The sequence below is a fragment of the Juglans microcarpa x Juglans regia genome, chromosome 8D (genome assembly GCF_004785595.1).
Source record: "Juglans microcarpa x Juglans regia isolate MS1-56 chromosome 8D, Jm3101_v1.0, whole genome shotgun sequence".
Lineage (NCBI taxonomy): Eukaryota > Viridiplantae > Streptophyta > Magnoliopsida > Fagales > Juglandaceae > Juglans > Juglans microcarpa x Juglans regia.
Window position 1 is genome coordinate 24,714,741 of NC_054608.1, and position 13,957 is coordinate 24,728,697.

At 35.6% G+C, this 13,957-nt stretch overlaps 1 protein-coding gene across 1 annotated transcript; it reads left to right on the forward strand.

The window, feature by feature from the left end:
* Window positions 1–781: 781 nt before the first annotated feature.
* LOC121242017 (stigma-specific STIG1-like protein 1) lies at window positions 782–1,496 on the forward strand. Its single transcript, XM_041139900.1, has one exon. It carries the CDS (start codon window positions 846–848, stop codon window positions 1,323–1,325), a length of 480 nt encoding a protein of 159 aa, XP_040995834.1. The 5' UTR covers window positions 782–845; the 3' UTR covers window positions 1,326–1,496.
* Window positions 1,497–13,957: the final 12,461 nt, after the last annotated feature.

Genomic DNA, 13,957 nt, shown 5'->3' on the forward strand with positions numbered 1-13,957 from the left:
ACCTTATCATTGAGCCGGCCCTAGATGTGACGGTGTTTTTCATAACTACTATTACTCATCATCTCAATTCTCATCATCCTCTCATCATCCTATAATATGGTATTAGATAATTGAAATTATTTATTCTATCTTATTTGTAAATTTATCTTCTAATATGACATATCATGAAATAATAAATATATGATGAGAAATTAATGATGAATAGATTTTTTCAGATAATTAAGATACTCAAAATTTTACTTTTTTAAACCCCGACCGATCGAACTCCTTCCAAGCCTGATCTAATGATGTGTGGCTAGCTAGCTGGCTTATCATTAGTTCCATTGCTAGCACTATGGAAACCGAAGAAAATCAATCCAATGCCCCGGCCCGCTCGTTGAATTAATGATCGTAAAGGACAGTCACAGGATCCTGATCAAGATTCAAGAGCGTACCAAACCGCCTGTACCTCATATCTGATTTCTGCTTCTTCTCCACTATGATCACCTAATTTTTAGTTTAATATTTCTTCCGAAGCCTAACCTTCGTTTACTTGAATCTCATGCATGTGACCTTTGAATTAGACCACCCCACTATCAGTAAACGGTATTAGAATATACAATATTTTACACTCTTTCCAACCCAACACGTTGCCTTTTTCGGCCAGCTTCAATCCTCTCTATAAATACCTCTTTCGCTCCCTCCATTCTTTCCCATCCAAAGCATATTCATTAAATTCTCTTCTTATTTTCTTCTCCACATTTCATTCATTCACATTATATATATATATATATATATAAATTAGTTCATTTAGATTGAAATTCTCTATTCCTTTCTTAGCAAGCACGTACACATACCCACGAAACATGAAGTCTCTAAAGACATGCTTAGTGCTGGTCATTCTTATGGCTTTGGCCGCTATTTCTCTTTCAGCCATACCATCTCGCGATGAATTATCCCTTGAGGAAGACAATGAAACTACTTATAATGATGAAACTCCTGATGATCTTTCTCCGGCAGAAAATGGCCAAGAACCAACTTCTCTTCGAGGGTCCATCCGCTTTCTGTCTCAGATCAAACCCCGGGTCCCTATGACATGCGACAAGTACCCTAGGGTTTGTCATGCCAAGGGCAGCACGGGGCCGGATTGCTGCAAGAAGAAATGCGTTAATGTGATGACAGACAGACTCAACTGTGGGAATTGTGGGAAGAAATGCAAGTACTCCGAGCTTTGCTGCAAAGGTCAGTGTGTGAACCCCAGGTCCAACATAAAGCATTGCGGAAGCTGCGGCAACAAGTGCAAGACAGGGAGTTTATGTGTGTACGGGATGTGTAGCTATGCGTAAATTATGAAAGAAATCAACTCCACAGTGTTCAGGATCAGTTGGCATGGCTGCAAACGGAGCTGACCGCTTCCTATACCTGCAAAGCGTAGTTCATTATATATGTTGTTTTATATTATCAATTTGTTAATGCGTGTGAATTAATAACATTAATGGCGAACACTCATCGATATTTGATGGGCTAATTTGCCTGTTATTGATTATTCTTTTCTTTACCTTGTGATCTAAATGGATCAGGGACTCAAGATTTCTAAAGTTCTTGTAAGAACTCAATTTGGGGCTTAATTAAAGACATGATATATGAGCATGTGTTCGCGATCATAAAATGGATCGATAATATTTATTGAGTATTCAACTTTAACTGAGTAATTCATTTGAACAAAAATTAATGTTCTAGAAGTCATATAAATATTTATATATATATATATGCTTATTTCTTTTCCGCTTTAAATCTTAATTAAGTAGCTATTTCTTGATGACTTGGTGACATGATGTGGGTTAATTTCATGTTGCTGTAAACTTCTGAGTTTTCATTAGATATTCAGGCCTGTTTAGATAGTGAGATGAGATAAGATGGTTTTAAATGAAAGTTGAGAGTTGAAAAAAATATTGTTAGAATATTATTTTTTTATATTATTATTATTTTGGATTAATTTGAAAAAATTGAATTGTTTATTATATATATTTTGTATGAAAATTTGAAAAAATTATAATAATAAGATTAAATGAGATGAAATCGTTTCTGTATCCAAATGGAGTCTCAATATGTAATTTGAATTATTAGTATTATTATTAAATAATCATCGTAGTATGCTACTTAAGATTTTTCTTGATGTAAACGTATGCGCACGGTGCATCCTATCGTTTTAATTAAGGTACGTTTATATGTAAATGTACGTACGCACGGTGCATTTACGTTTTTTCTCCATGACGTATATACTTTTTGACATAAAGACTTGAAAAGTCCTCATTGCAGTCTCCAAATAGGGATTGTATCTAGCATTGCTCTAATTTCTATGCATGGTTAATGTAATGCTTCGGTTCGCAGTGGACATTCTCGCTTTGTTGCCAATAATGAAACAACCATATAATATAAATTATATATATAGCATGGTAACAACAAGTGGGTAGATTTCTCACAAAAAAAAAAAAAAAAAAAAAAGTGGGTAGCGCACCGTGCATGATAACCTCTAGACGTCACATGAATTAGGAGAGTCGCTCTTATTGATCTGATAAATATATATAATATATATATATATATTTATAAATCACTCTGTATCTGTATACATATATAGATATATATATATATATACATATATGTATGTATAATTTGTGTGATATCACCATTTATCCCAACACGTAAAATGTTTAATTAAATATATATGGTACTAAAGTCTAGAGTCATATTCAAATCCTAAATTTTTGCTTTAATACCATGTGAAATACCACTTATCTTAAAACTTTAAATTGATAAGAATGGGTAGATTTTATTATTTAATTTAGAGCTTAACAATTAATTGATTGATCATTTCATGAATTAGCTAGGAACCAAAATCCTTTAAATTAAGTTATCAATTAAGGTACTCTCCCTTATAGAATTTCATAAGTTTTGGGTAGCTAGCTAGTTATAAATATCTAGATCTCAACATTTTTCATTTTATATATTTCAGATTTTCTCTTAATTCTTGATTAATTGCATATATGTGTAAATGCAAAAGTAGTAAATCTGTATATATAAGAAAATATTAATATTTAGAAGAGAAAAATGATTTAGATTAATTGAAGTGTAAGAAAGGGAGATCTACATAATTAAATCAGGTCATGAATCTGTACACGAGTCTAAACACACACACGTACACAAACAGAGTTTGCTCTTAACAAGTAGTGCTCTAATTTTGACAAACCAACTAGTACTATAACTTATGCTATTTTTTTTTTCCTATGCAAACATATTTTAAATATATAAAACAGTTACATGATACAAGAGATGATAGGGTGGGAGGACCCGGCATTTATCCAAAACCAACTAGTACAATATTGCAAGAAAAAGAAAAAACAGAGGGATCTGAGGCTAATGACTTAACCCCCACCCATTTCTCACAAGGGGAAGCCGCTTGAACCAGTTTTGATACAATCCGGTAAACGGATTGTAATATTATGACCGGAAGCCGCAGTGAATATCTAACACCTAAACCCAGTCAAGCCCGATTTTTAAATATTTTTTAATTTATGCGTATGAAAAACTCAATTGAGTGTTCGAGTATTTTTTTTTTTTTTTTTTGAGTAGACTACGAGTTTAAAATTTTTGTTTTAACGGATTATGATTTTTTTTTGGGCTTGATAATTAGGTTATTATTTCTAAAGGGCCAAGGTGAGAATTGAGTCGAGAATTTTTCTTGGACAAGTTAGATTATTTTTTTTAGAAACTGAGTCGAGACCCTTTTTATTTTTAGAAATTAAGTTGAGACCGATAACTCGAGGAAAAGTCCAATACTCAAGCCTACACCCGTTTGTTTTAAACCATGAAAACCAACTATAGGATTAATTTGGTCGCCTGGCACACTTACCCTCCCTTGCACCTTTTTTTTTTTTTAATTTTTATCTAGGGTTTCCTTTTGAGTTCTCAATGGCCTATTTATTCTACGCTCACCCTTGCATGAAAAGAAAACCCTAAGCTGCACTCCTTCAAAGCCATCCCTTCCGTACACACTCCCTTATTTGACCGTCCACCAGGAAAAACAAATCGTGCACCACTGCCTCTCCACGTTCTCGGCTCAGTACTCGTAAACGTTGCACCCGTAGCCAACCACCATCGTGCATAACCCGCTCCACTGCAAATCTCCACCGGAAGCAACGCTGTAGTAGGAACCGCCCACAACCACGACAAATGTGAAAACCACCGTACGTGGTAGCCGTTGCTCTTCCCTGCACCTCTGTACCCAGCCGCTGATACACTTTGGACGTGAAGGGCTCTGTTTTTACACGCCAAAACAGGGGAAGCATCCCCACCATGAGCCATGTCGTTAGCCCCCTCCACTTCGACGCCACTGCCATCAGAAGACGTAAGAGGACGAGCCTTCACCTTTAAACATTGCCCTAGTCGATGCCCAGCCCCAAACCGTCGCACACCTAGCTGCATCACTGTGAATTTCCGTTCTCTCGCATGCCAAGCTCTCTCTCCGTCTCTCTCTCGCTCTCACCATGTTTCTCTACCTCTCATTAAAGGGTCTCTTTCTCAATGCTCTACCTCTTTGTACTCAGCCACCTAGCCGCCAGCGCATCCTCCACATCCGCCTAACTCTGTCCCAGCTCCACTTCTCTCGGTGAGCCTCTGCTTCGCAAATTACTGTTTTTCCGAATGGGTTTTCATGTATAACAAAGCTTCACGTCTTGCATAAGATATTTTGCATTGAAATTACAATGCTACCCTTTTAATTACAAGTCATGTTAGTCAGTTTTAATTTTTAATCTGAAGGGTGAGCATTATTTTTATTTTATAATATTCTAAAAACTCTTAAATACAGAAATTTTTATAAGTGATTTAAATTGTCTCTTTCACATGTAAGTAAGCGGTAATGTTGAATTGTTTTTATTATGATCTAGTTTATTAAATTTTTGATGTATAATTTAAAATATTTTGTTATAATTATATTACTTAGTGTTAAATTTTATAATTTGATTTCGATAGTAAATAGGTTAGATTTTTATATCATAGTCGGAGTTATTAAATGGACATTGATGATTTTAGAAAGTGATAAATATTTTGAGGTTATGAGAATTTAGGTTTTGAGGAATTAAATAGGTTATTTTAGAAGTTTAGGCTTAAATATCGAAATACGTGATTGATTGAAAATTTACGAGAATTATGTGTTTATGTTATAGGTGATGATTAATATTTGTTTGGCATTTTTGAGAAAATTTCTGAAAATTTAAGAAGTCCAGATAAGTGGAGTTCCTATGTTAGACTTTGCATAAAAATAAAATAGGCTAAGGTTGATTTTTGAAAAAACTACATGTTTGGTTATGAAAAGAAATTTGAACTGCCTCAGTTATTTGTTCTGCATTACTCATGAGATTCTGTTTAAGAAGAAAGTATTTTCTATCATGACTGATGTAGACATGAGCTTATTTTTAACATTTTGTTTCTGAACTTTGCAAAAGAGAGGGAATATGAAATTTTGTGTATAAATTATATTTTTGTGATATGATTATGTTCTGTTCTGATATAGTACTCTGATTTGATATGATGTGATTTCTGAAAACCTCTGGCATAATATTATGTTTCTGTTTTTGTTCCGTTCTGACCTTACCATAGGTGTAAAACTGTGGCCTCTGTTTGGGTTGGTACCAACTTTTCTGTTTTCGGTGCACCCACTTTGGAAGTGAAGTAGTTTTCTACGTGGTCTTTCATGTGTGCACACTCGGAGCTCCGAGAATAATAAGGGGAAGATTCACATTCTGTTTCTGCTCGGTTGGCAGCCGGGATTTACACAACCCTACATGAGGATTAAACATGGTATCTGTTCTGATATGATATGATAAGATGTGATGTTTCAATTTATGTTATGCCAAAAGGATTTTGATTATGAATATTTTTGAACTTTCGCTCTGATATTTTTAACAACATGTTCTAACACTGCATTTTGAAAAAAAATATTCTGATTCAGCATTCTAAAAGAAAATATTTTGTTCTACATTCTGAACTCTATAAATGCTCATGTTTACATACTAGTATATGTCATCTGCTTACTGAGTTGTTGATAACTCACCTCTTATCTCCATATATTTTTTCAGATAATTTGATGGTTCAACTGGAAAACAAGAGTAGAAAGTTTTAGCAAGGTGTGATGATTGTAGTGAAATAAGTGCCTGAGGGTACAAGTACTTATTTGAGAGTCGTAGTTAGTAAATTGAATTATTTTCAGTTATTTTGATTTGATGAATTAAGGATATTTTCGAGTCATTGGATAGTTTTTAATTTATGTTATTGAGAATTTCTTTGTTGTCCCTATGAAGGAACATAGATTTTTGAGTTGAGTAAATGAATTAATATTTTATATAATTTTTCTGGACTTTATAGTTGTGTTATTGAAGTGGATATTAGGTACTAGGAGCTAATTCTCCGGACCTCTGGATCGGGGCGTTACAGAATAGACTTGTGCTACATGTCGCTGATTTGGACTGACTGAAGGAGACTTTTACTACCTTTTTCCCACAATCCTTAGTTAGGAAGAGTGATAACATAGGGAGATAGCAAGCGGAAGACGCGTTGAGTTGGCAGCGGGCGACCACCAAGAATTGTGGAGGCACGTGAAGACCACGTGCCATACTAGGAGAGTGGAAGTTGGTCAAATCTAAGAGATTTGAGGCCGCTGATCCCAAAGATGCCACGTATAGTGGTAGTAAGCTCTCTCTAGTGTAGTAGCACGTGGATCTCATGCTGGTTTAGGCCGCACGTGAAATGCACATGCTACTTTTTTCGACGATCTACTTTTGCCGTCCGATAAGGTTGATGACCACCACGTGGACATATATAATGATCATGTTGAGATCATAACTGATCGGATCAGCTCGATCCCAACCATGCATATGAGGCCGTTGACATTCATCTATAATAAATTAATTAATTGTATAATTAATTAGTATACAAATAACAATTCCAGTCACCATTTATTATTATATATTCAGGGAATTGAATGGGCCAGAAGTGGTACTCTTGGAGAGTACTTGAGCCAGGCCTTATGTAAATGTTCAATATCCTGTGATGCCACTGATCATGTATAGCTAGGGCAAGTAATGTCAACCTGAAACTAGCTAATTAATTAGTTAAATTAAGCTCGTGCACCCACGTCTTTGTTTAGCTCCAATACCTTGGTTTCTAAATCGAACACATCTTACTATATATAGTTTTGATATTTGTAATATCCTGGATTGAATATACAAAGGTACGTAATTAACGAGTATGACAAGATCACATGATGAGTGGTAGAGATCATTAATGTAATGCCCCACTAAATCCCACAATGTAATATTGTATGAGAATTAGTATATAAAGCTAAATGAGTATGATAAAGATGCATTAACTGCGAGATCCCATATTAGATTCCCTAATTACTATATGAAACCAAGTTTTATAATCATTAAAGAGCTGTCGTTATCAATTAATCCTTTTAAAGTATAAATTCATACGTGTTTCAGCTTTTACGTACGTACTGGCATGTCAGGTTTTTCTACTTTATTTTTTTCATTTTTTATCTGAATATAATTCTTTACGTTAATTATGGACAAAGGCAAGCATGAAAAGTACGAAAAACTGAATATTAATGTACCGTATTTATTACCATCTCGTTTGTTTTTATATATAAAATTAAATAAAATGAGATGAATTAAAATAAAAAATAAAAATAAAATAAAATATTATTATAAAATATTATTTTAATATTATTTTTATTTTAAGATTTAAAAAAATAAAATTATTTATTTATTTTATATAAAAATTTAAAAAAATTATAATAATTAAATGAGTTGAAAAGTTTCCTGAAAATAAACGAGGTATGCTCAATTTGGATTGCTAGCTAGTCTTAAATTATTTCATCTCATCTTATCTCCTTTAATTATCATTATAATTTTTATAAATTTTTATACAAAATATAACAAATAATTAAAATATTTTCAGATCAGGTCATAATCTATCTTACTACAATTTCCAAACCAAACCAATTGAAATCGTAAAGGTAAAACAAAGAGCATCTTATTGGTACTGTATTTGTCGTTATTAATGTTGATATGACCATGCTGTGATTACAGGTGATGCTGCTGGGACACGTTGATAAATTTACTGAAGATAAAGTCATGAAAGTCACAATAGTTTTCAACCGTTTTGGTGCCGGGTGTGTTGAAAGGATGCCCATGTGATGAAGCACTGCTCTCAATTTCTATATTTTCTGAAATATTAAATTCCAGTAGTACGTTCTTCTTATACCAGTTAGTACAAATGCAGGGTCAGGTTTGGATATGCCCATGTCGCCAATAATAAATATGAAGAATGGCTTATGTATGCTGTTGGCGGCAGTTCTAATCCAACCATCTTCAGCGAAGGAAACTACTTCAAAGCTTCCAATATTCCCTTTGCCAAACAGGTTTATATATTATATTAATATACCAGGCTGAGCAAGATGTTCACTTAAATGATTTGACACCGAGTATATGATCATTAATGACTAGATTTTCATATGGTATAATCATGTGGATGTCTGATCTTGATCGATGACAGGTCACCAAAAGAGAGGCAAGAGGTGCCTGGAAGGATTGGAAATGGAGGTCTTCTAAGGATGTATTTCTCAATATAATGGTGCTTATTTGTTCAATCCGGGTGGGGAAGTTGCTCTCCATATTACTCTCGAACTCAATCGTTTTCAGTTGCTCATGGATTGATGGTCCCTGCACTGACTTCCAGTGCTGGTTCTCTGCAATGTGTTGCTGGTAAAGCTTGCAAATTTTAGTTAAAGCATTTTCTTGTAACCTTTTTCCTTCTTTTCCTCCCTGAAGTGATGTACAATTACTTGCTTCTTGGAATTAGCATAAATATTTTGATGTATCTGATCGTTTACCACTCGAGAGTATCTGAAGGGACTTTAATTTTTTCCTGAAGGCTTGTGTAATCAATCTTAAAAAATGATTGATTATAAGTAATAATCCCAACCAATCGATTCGTGTGTTAGAACATCATCCAGGACATGAGTTTGCATCCTAATTATCTTTCATTTTTTAGTCAAAGAAGTTTATTATGAATGATCCGTATAAAAGCTAGCAATTTCATGGGCTCTCTTAACATTGCAGTATGGACAAACAAAACTGAAGCTATCAATTAGACAATAACGTTAAAGTGTAAAAGAAATTAAAAAAGAAAAGAAAAGCAAAAAAAAGGAAAGAAAAGAAAATGCGTGTCGTTGTCGAATATCTTCAGAAAAGCCTATTCTCATTGCCTTGAACCCCACATGTTACTGGTGCCTTGGCTCTCACGAAAAATGCCCTCTCCCACGAATTAGTGTCATGGTCACTAATTCTTCTTTTCGTGATGGGGTTCATTGCTGGTGGGTTTTTTCTTATTCAAAAATCTTTCAGCATATCATAAACTAAGACAGTATCTTCATATTATATCGGAGCATGACATAGGAACAAATACCCTGTTTAACCCCTGTAATAGAGTTATAAACCATCATAATACCCATGGTTGGGTCATATACCATGTTTCACCCCTGTGGTAGGGTTATAAACCACCATTATACCCGTGGCCTGGCCGTATACCTTGTTTCATCCCCATAATAGGGTTATAAACCATCATTATATTCGCGGATGGGCCGTATACCATGTTTCAGCCCCGTGGTAGGGTTATAAATCATCATCATACCCGTGACAGGGCCTTAATAGAAACAGAATAGAACAATATCAAAACCAGATCATATTCAAGTACAAAATCAGAAATTCATACCAAGGTTTTTAGATGCCACATCATATCAAAAACCGAATACTGAACAGCTTCAAATTATTTCACATGTTCGAAATAAACAGAACCAAAACATCTTCATTTATTCATAGCAAAAACTTTTAAATTTTCATATTCGTTTTTTTTTTTGCATAATTCAGAAATAGAATGTACAAAATTAGCTCATGTCTACACCAGTCATGACAGAAAATACTTTGAGATCGTTTTCAGATTTCATTTCAAAATCAAACATGCATATTTTCAAAGTCAACCACATTTTATTTCTTTTATGCAAAACTAGTACTACATGAATCTCTTACCTGAATTTCTTAGTTTTTTAGCAATTTTCCTTAATAATGCCAAACAAGAATTACTCGTCACCTAGAAAATAATCACGTAATTTCCATAAATTTCCAATCGAATACATATTTCAATATTTAAGCCTAAGATGCTAAAATAACCTATTTTAATTCTTCAAAACCTATAACCTTGAAATACCATCACTTCTCCAAATCCAATAATAACCACTTAAAATGCTCTGACTAAGCTATTAAAATCTAAGACATTTTCTAAAACTGTAAAATAATATTAGTAATAAACTCAACTATGCCACAAAATACAATTCTGGTTTAAAGATTCATTATAACAAAACTGATTAAAGTAGGAGAGTAAATATTTCATTTAATAAAAAATAGACTAATTAGTTTCTCTTTAAAGAGTTCAAAATAAAAATCTTGCACCACCATTTACTTCTAAAAAAAATATATTAATACTAATAATATATTTCAAATATTTATTTAATTGTATTTAAAACAAAACTTATACAAAATGAGTTTAATATATAAAAACTAAAACATGATCAACTTATAATTACTCTATTAAAAGCATTAGTATATTGACTTAGTATTATAAGTCCATACGTCTACTTCCAAATAAAAATGTTATTGCATGTAATATAAAACTCATGATTTCAAACCCAATATACATAATCAACTCATTAAAATATAAATCCATTAACCTAAACATCCGAAATAATATATCTGGAAACATCATACTAAGGGGCAAAATGGTAATAGTATATCTCATCTATTAGGCTAACCAAGACACAAAAATATTTCCTTTTTAAGTAAACTACTACAAAAACAGAGGACCAAGACGTGAGTGCAGCAGCAGCACTTACCCAAGGAAAACAAAGAGGCAGTGACACCGTGGGGGAAAGAAGTCGTGGCAGAGCTGGGTTGCGGTGGAAGGAGTGGCGGTGGTGATTTCTGTGGGGCCTCAACGTGATGGAGCTCTCTGTGGAGGGTGGGTGCAGTGGTTCAAGGTGGGAGGAAACTTCTTCTGTTTTGGGTGTGCAAAAACAGAGCACAATAGTCCAGATTTTCCTTTTGGTGGCTACACACGGAGATGTGAGCAACTTTGTGGAGGATGTTTTCATTGCACGATGGCTGATCAGAGGGAGGAGGCTACGACGTGGTGGCTAAAAGTCATTGAACGTGCGTGGAGAGTGGTTGGTTCACAGGAACCGTGGAAGGAGAACCTATGAGCTGGAGTGGTTCGTGGTGGGGAGATGGGTGGTTACACGAAATGGAGGCTGGCAGTTTTGGGGTGGAAATGGAGATAACGTGGTGGTTGCACTTCCTTCGAGGGGCTGGGCAGTGGATTATCTTGCATAGTGAACCGTGGCTTTGCTCCTTTTTCTCTCGGTTCGTCCAGAATGTAGCAGTGGAAGGCTTTAGGTCACGACAACGTGGGTTTGTGGTTTACGGCAGTGGTGGTTTCTCTAGTGCATGGGAGGAAAACATGCATATTTATATGTGATTAATAGAAAAATCCTAGAGGAAAAGAGAGGGAAAATAACTGCATAATCGTGAATGTAAATATCGTTGTTGCCGTGAATATCGTGGGGATAGGAACGTGCATGCCATGGAGAAAATTGATAACGAGAGTAACCATAGTTGAGGGAGATTCTACGTGCATGAGATGATGTGATGCCCCAACTCCCACGTACAGAAACACGGGAATCGTGACGTCGAGATGATGACAACACGGTCACGCATCCCAATGAAAAGTGCTCAAGTGTGTGCAATATGCAAAAGTGCACAATAAAAATCGCAGCGGTTAATATAAATAAGTCAACTAAGTACCAGAAATTTAAATACAAATATCCAAAACAAATTACCTTTAAAAAGTTATACAGTTATCCCTAAATATTACAAAAGGCAAATACATAAACGAGTGATAAAATGAATCTCGACACACGAGAGCAACCCCTGGTTACTCCTCCAACGGAGCCAAAGCCTAAGGCTCGCCATCCTTATCTGCATCAAAATCTACGATACCATAAAATGGTACCATAGGTAAGTAATAATCCAAACAACTCTCGGGATAAAAACGCATTAATGCAACCAACAAATAGATCACAAGACCTCATTTTTTCCAATAATGATTATTTTCCAACACACGCCAAAAATCCTATTTGACCATAAACACGCCATGAATAATATTTATCATTTTTCGAGAAAATGAGCTCGTAACCATTAAATCATAAACCGACAACAAAATCATTTATCGGACACTGTAGGTGGGAATCGTAGGTGGAACTCTACCACCATCCCTACTTACCACCATCTCTATATCATGCACTGTAGATGGGAATCACAGGCGGAACTATACCACCATCCCTGCTTACCACCATCCCTACCGCATGCACCGTAGGCGAGAATCGCAGGCGGGACTATACCACCATCCCTACAGTTCCTTTCCACACAAGAGATACTTATCAGAGTATTGTAGGCGGGAATCACAGATGAGACTTTACCACCATCCTTGCTTACCACTATCCCTACCGCGTGCACCGTAGGTGAGAATTACAGGTGGGACTACACCACCATCCCAGCTTACCACCATCCCTACCGAGTCCACCGTAGGTGAGAATCGCAGGCAGGACTATACCACCATCCCTACAGTATCTTTTCCTTTTTCTCAAACCAGTCAATCCAATCATTTCAAACATACTCAAAATTATTTCTCACATGAAAACCTAGTTTTCAAATAAACACATGAATATGCATGCAATCATGCGAAACCCAATTTAGAGTTACAAACATGAACATGCATGCAATTGCAATTAACAAGACACGAAACCAATATCCAACAACCAACAAATGTCAACACAATTCAATCACACAAACAACTCCATTCTCTAATCCATCCGACCCTCTACTCCTCGGACTCAGTCCAGCATAACTAACCAGTTCATAGTAAAATGAGTTAGTGCAAAATACATTTAAATCACGAAAGTTATTTAGGAAAATACTTACAGTGTTATAATATAATTTTTGAAGGATCACAGAGGTGCAAGAAGTGGCGGCTCAGCAACATAACAGTGCAAAATGCACTATGGCCGTGGGTCTCAAAAACTCACTTTTCAACGGGGACAAACTAAGACTCGAGATTGCTAGGGAAAGGCTTAGAGGTGTCGGTGAAGCTAGTGGTGGTGGTGGTGGGCCGTGGGTGGCGGCGTAGAGGGCGGGTTAAGGCCAAAATGCCCAAAATAGAAATGTAGAAGAATGTGCTTCATCAGTGGTAGATCGGAGCTAAGGATGGGTGCATTAGGTTGCTAGGAGGTCGAGTATGATATGGTGAAAAGGTAGTGGCCAGCGGTGGTGCGACGGCGGCACGCGAACACAAGAGGTGCAGCGGCTTGAGGCCGCGCAAGGGGCCTAACGGCGGCGTGGGAAGAGCTGGGAATGGAGAGGGGTGGTCACCGGAGGGTGGGGAAGGTCGTGGGCTAGACGGTGAGGCACACGGCGGCGCGCGGCGGTGGTTGGGTGGAGAATGCGGACATGGAGAGATAGGGAGAAGACGTCACATGCGGGAGAGAGAGAGGAGAAAAAAGAAAATGAAGGAAAAAGAAAAGAGAAGAAGAAAAGAAAAAGAGGAAAGAAAAAATGGAGGAAAAGAAATGAGATCCAATTCTCACATCTTGGGTCACAAAAATGATCAAACGAAAAATATTTCAAAATAGAAAATTAAATAAAATAATTTAAACGTAGTGATTAAATGAAAATAAAATAATTAAATCCAACAATAAACTAATTTAAAATAAAAAGTAATTTAAATAATGAATAATAATTAATAACAAGAA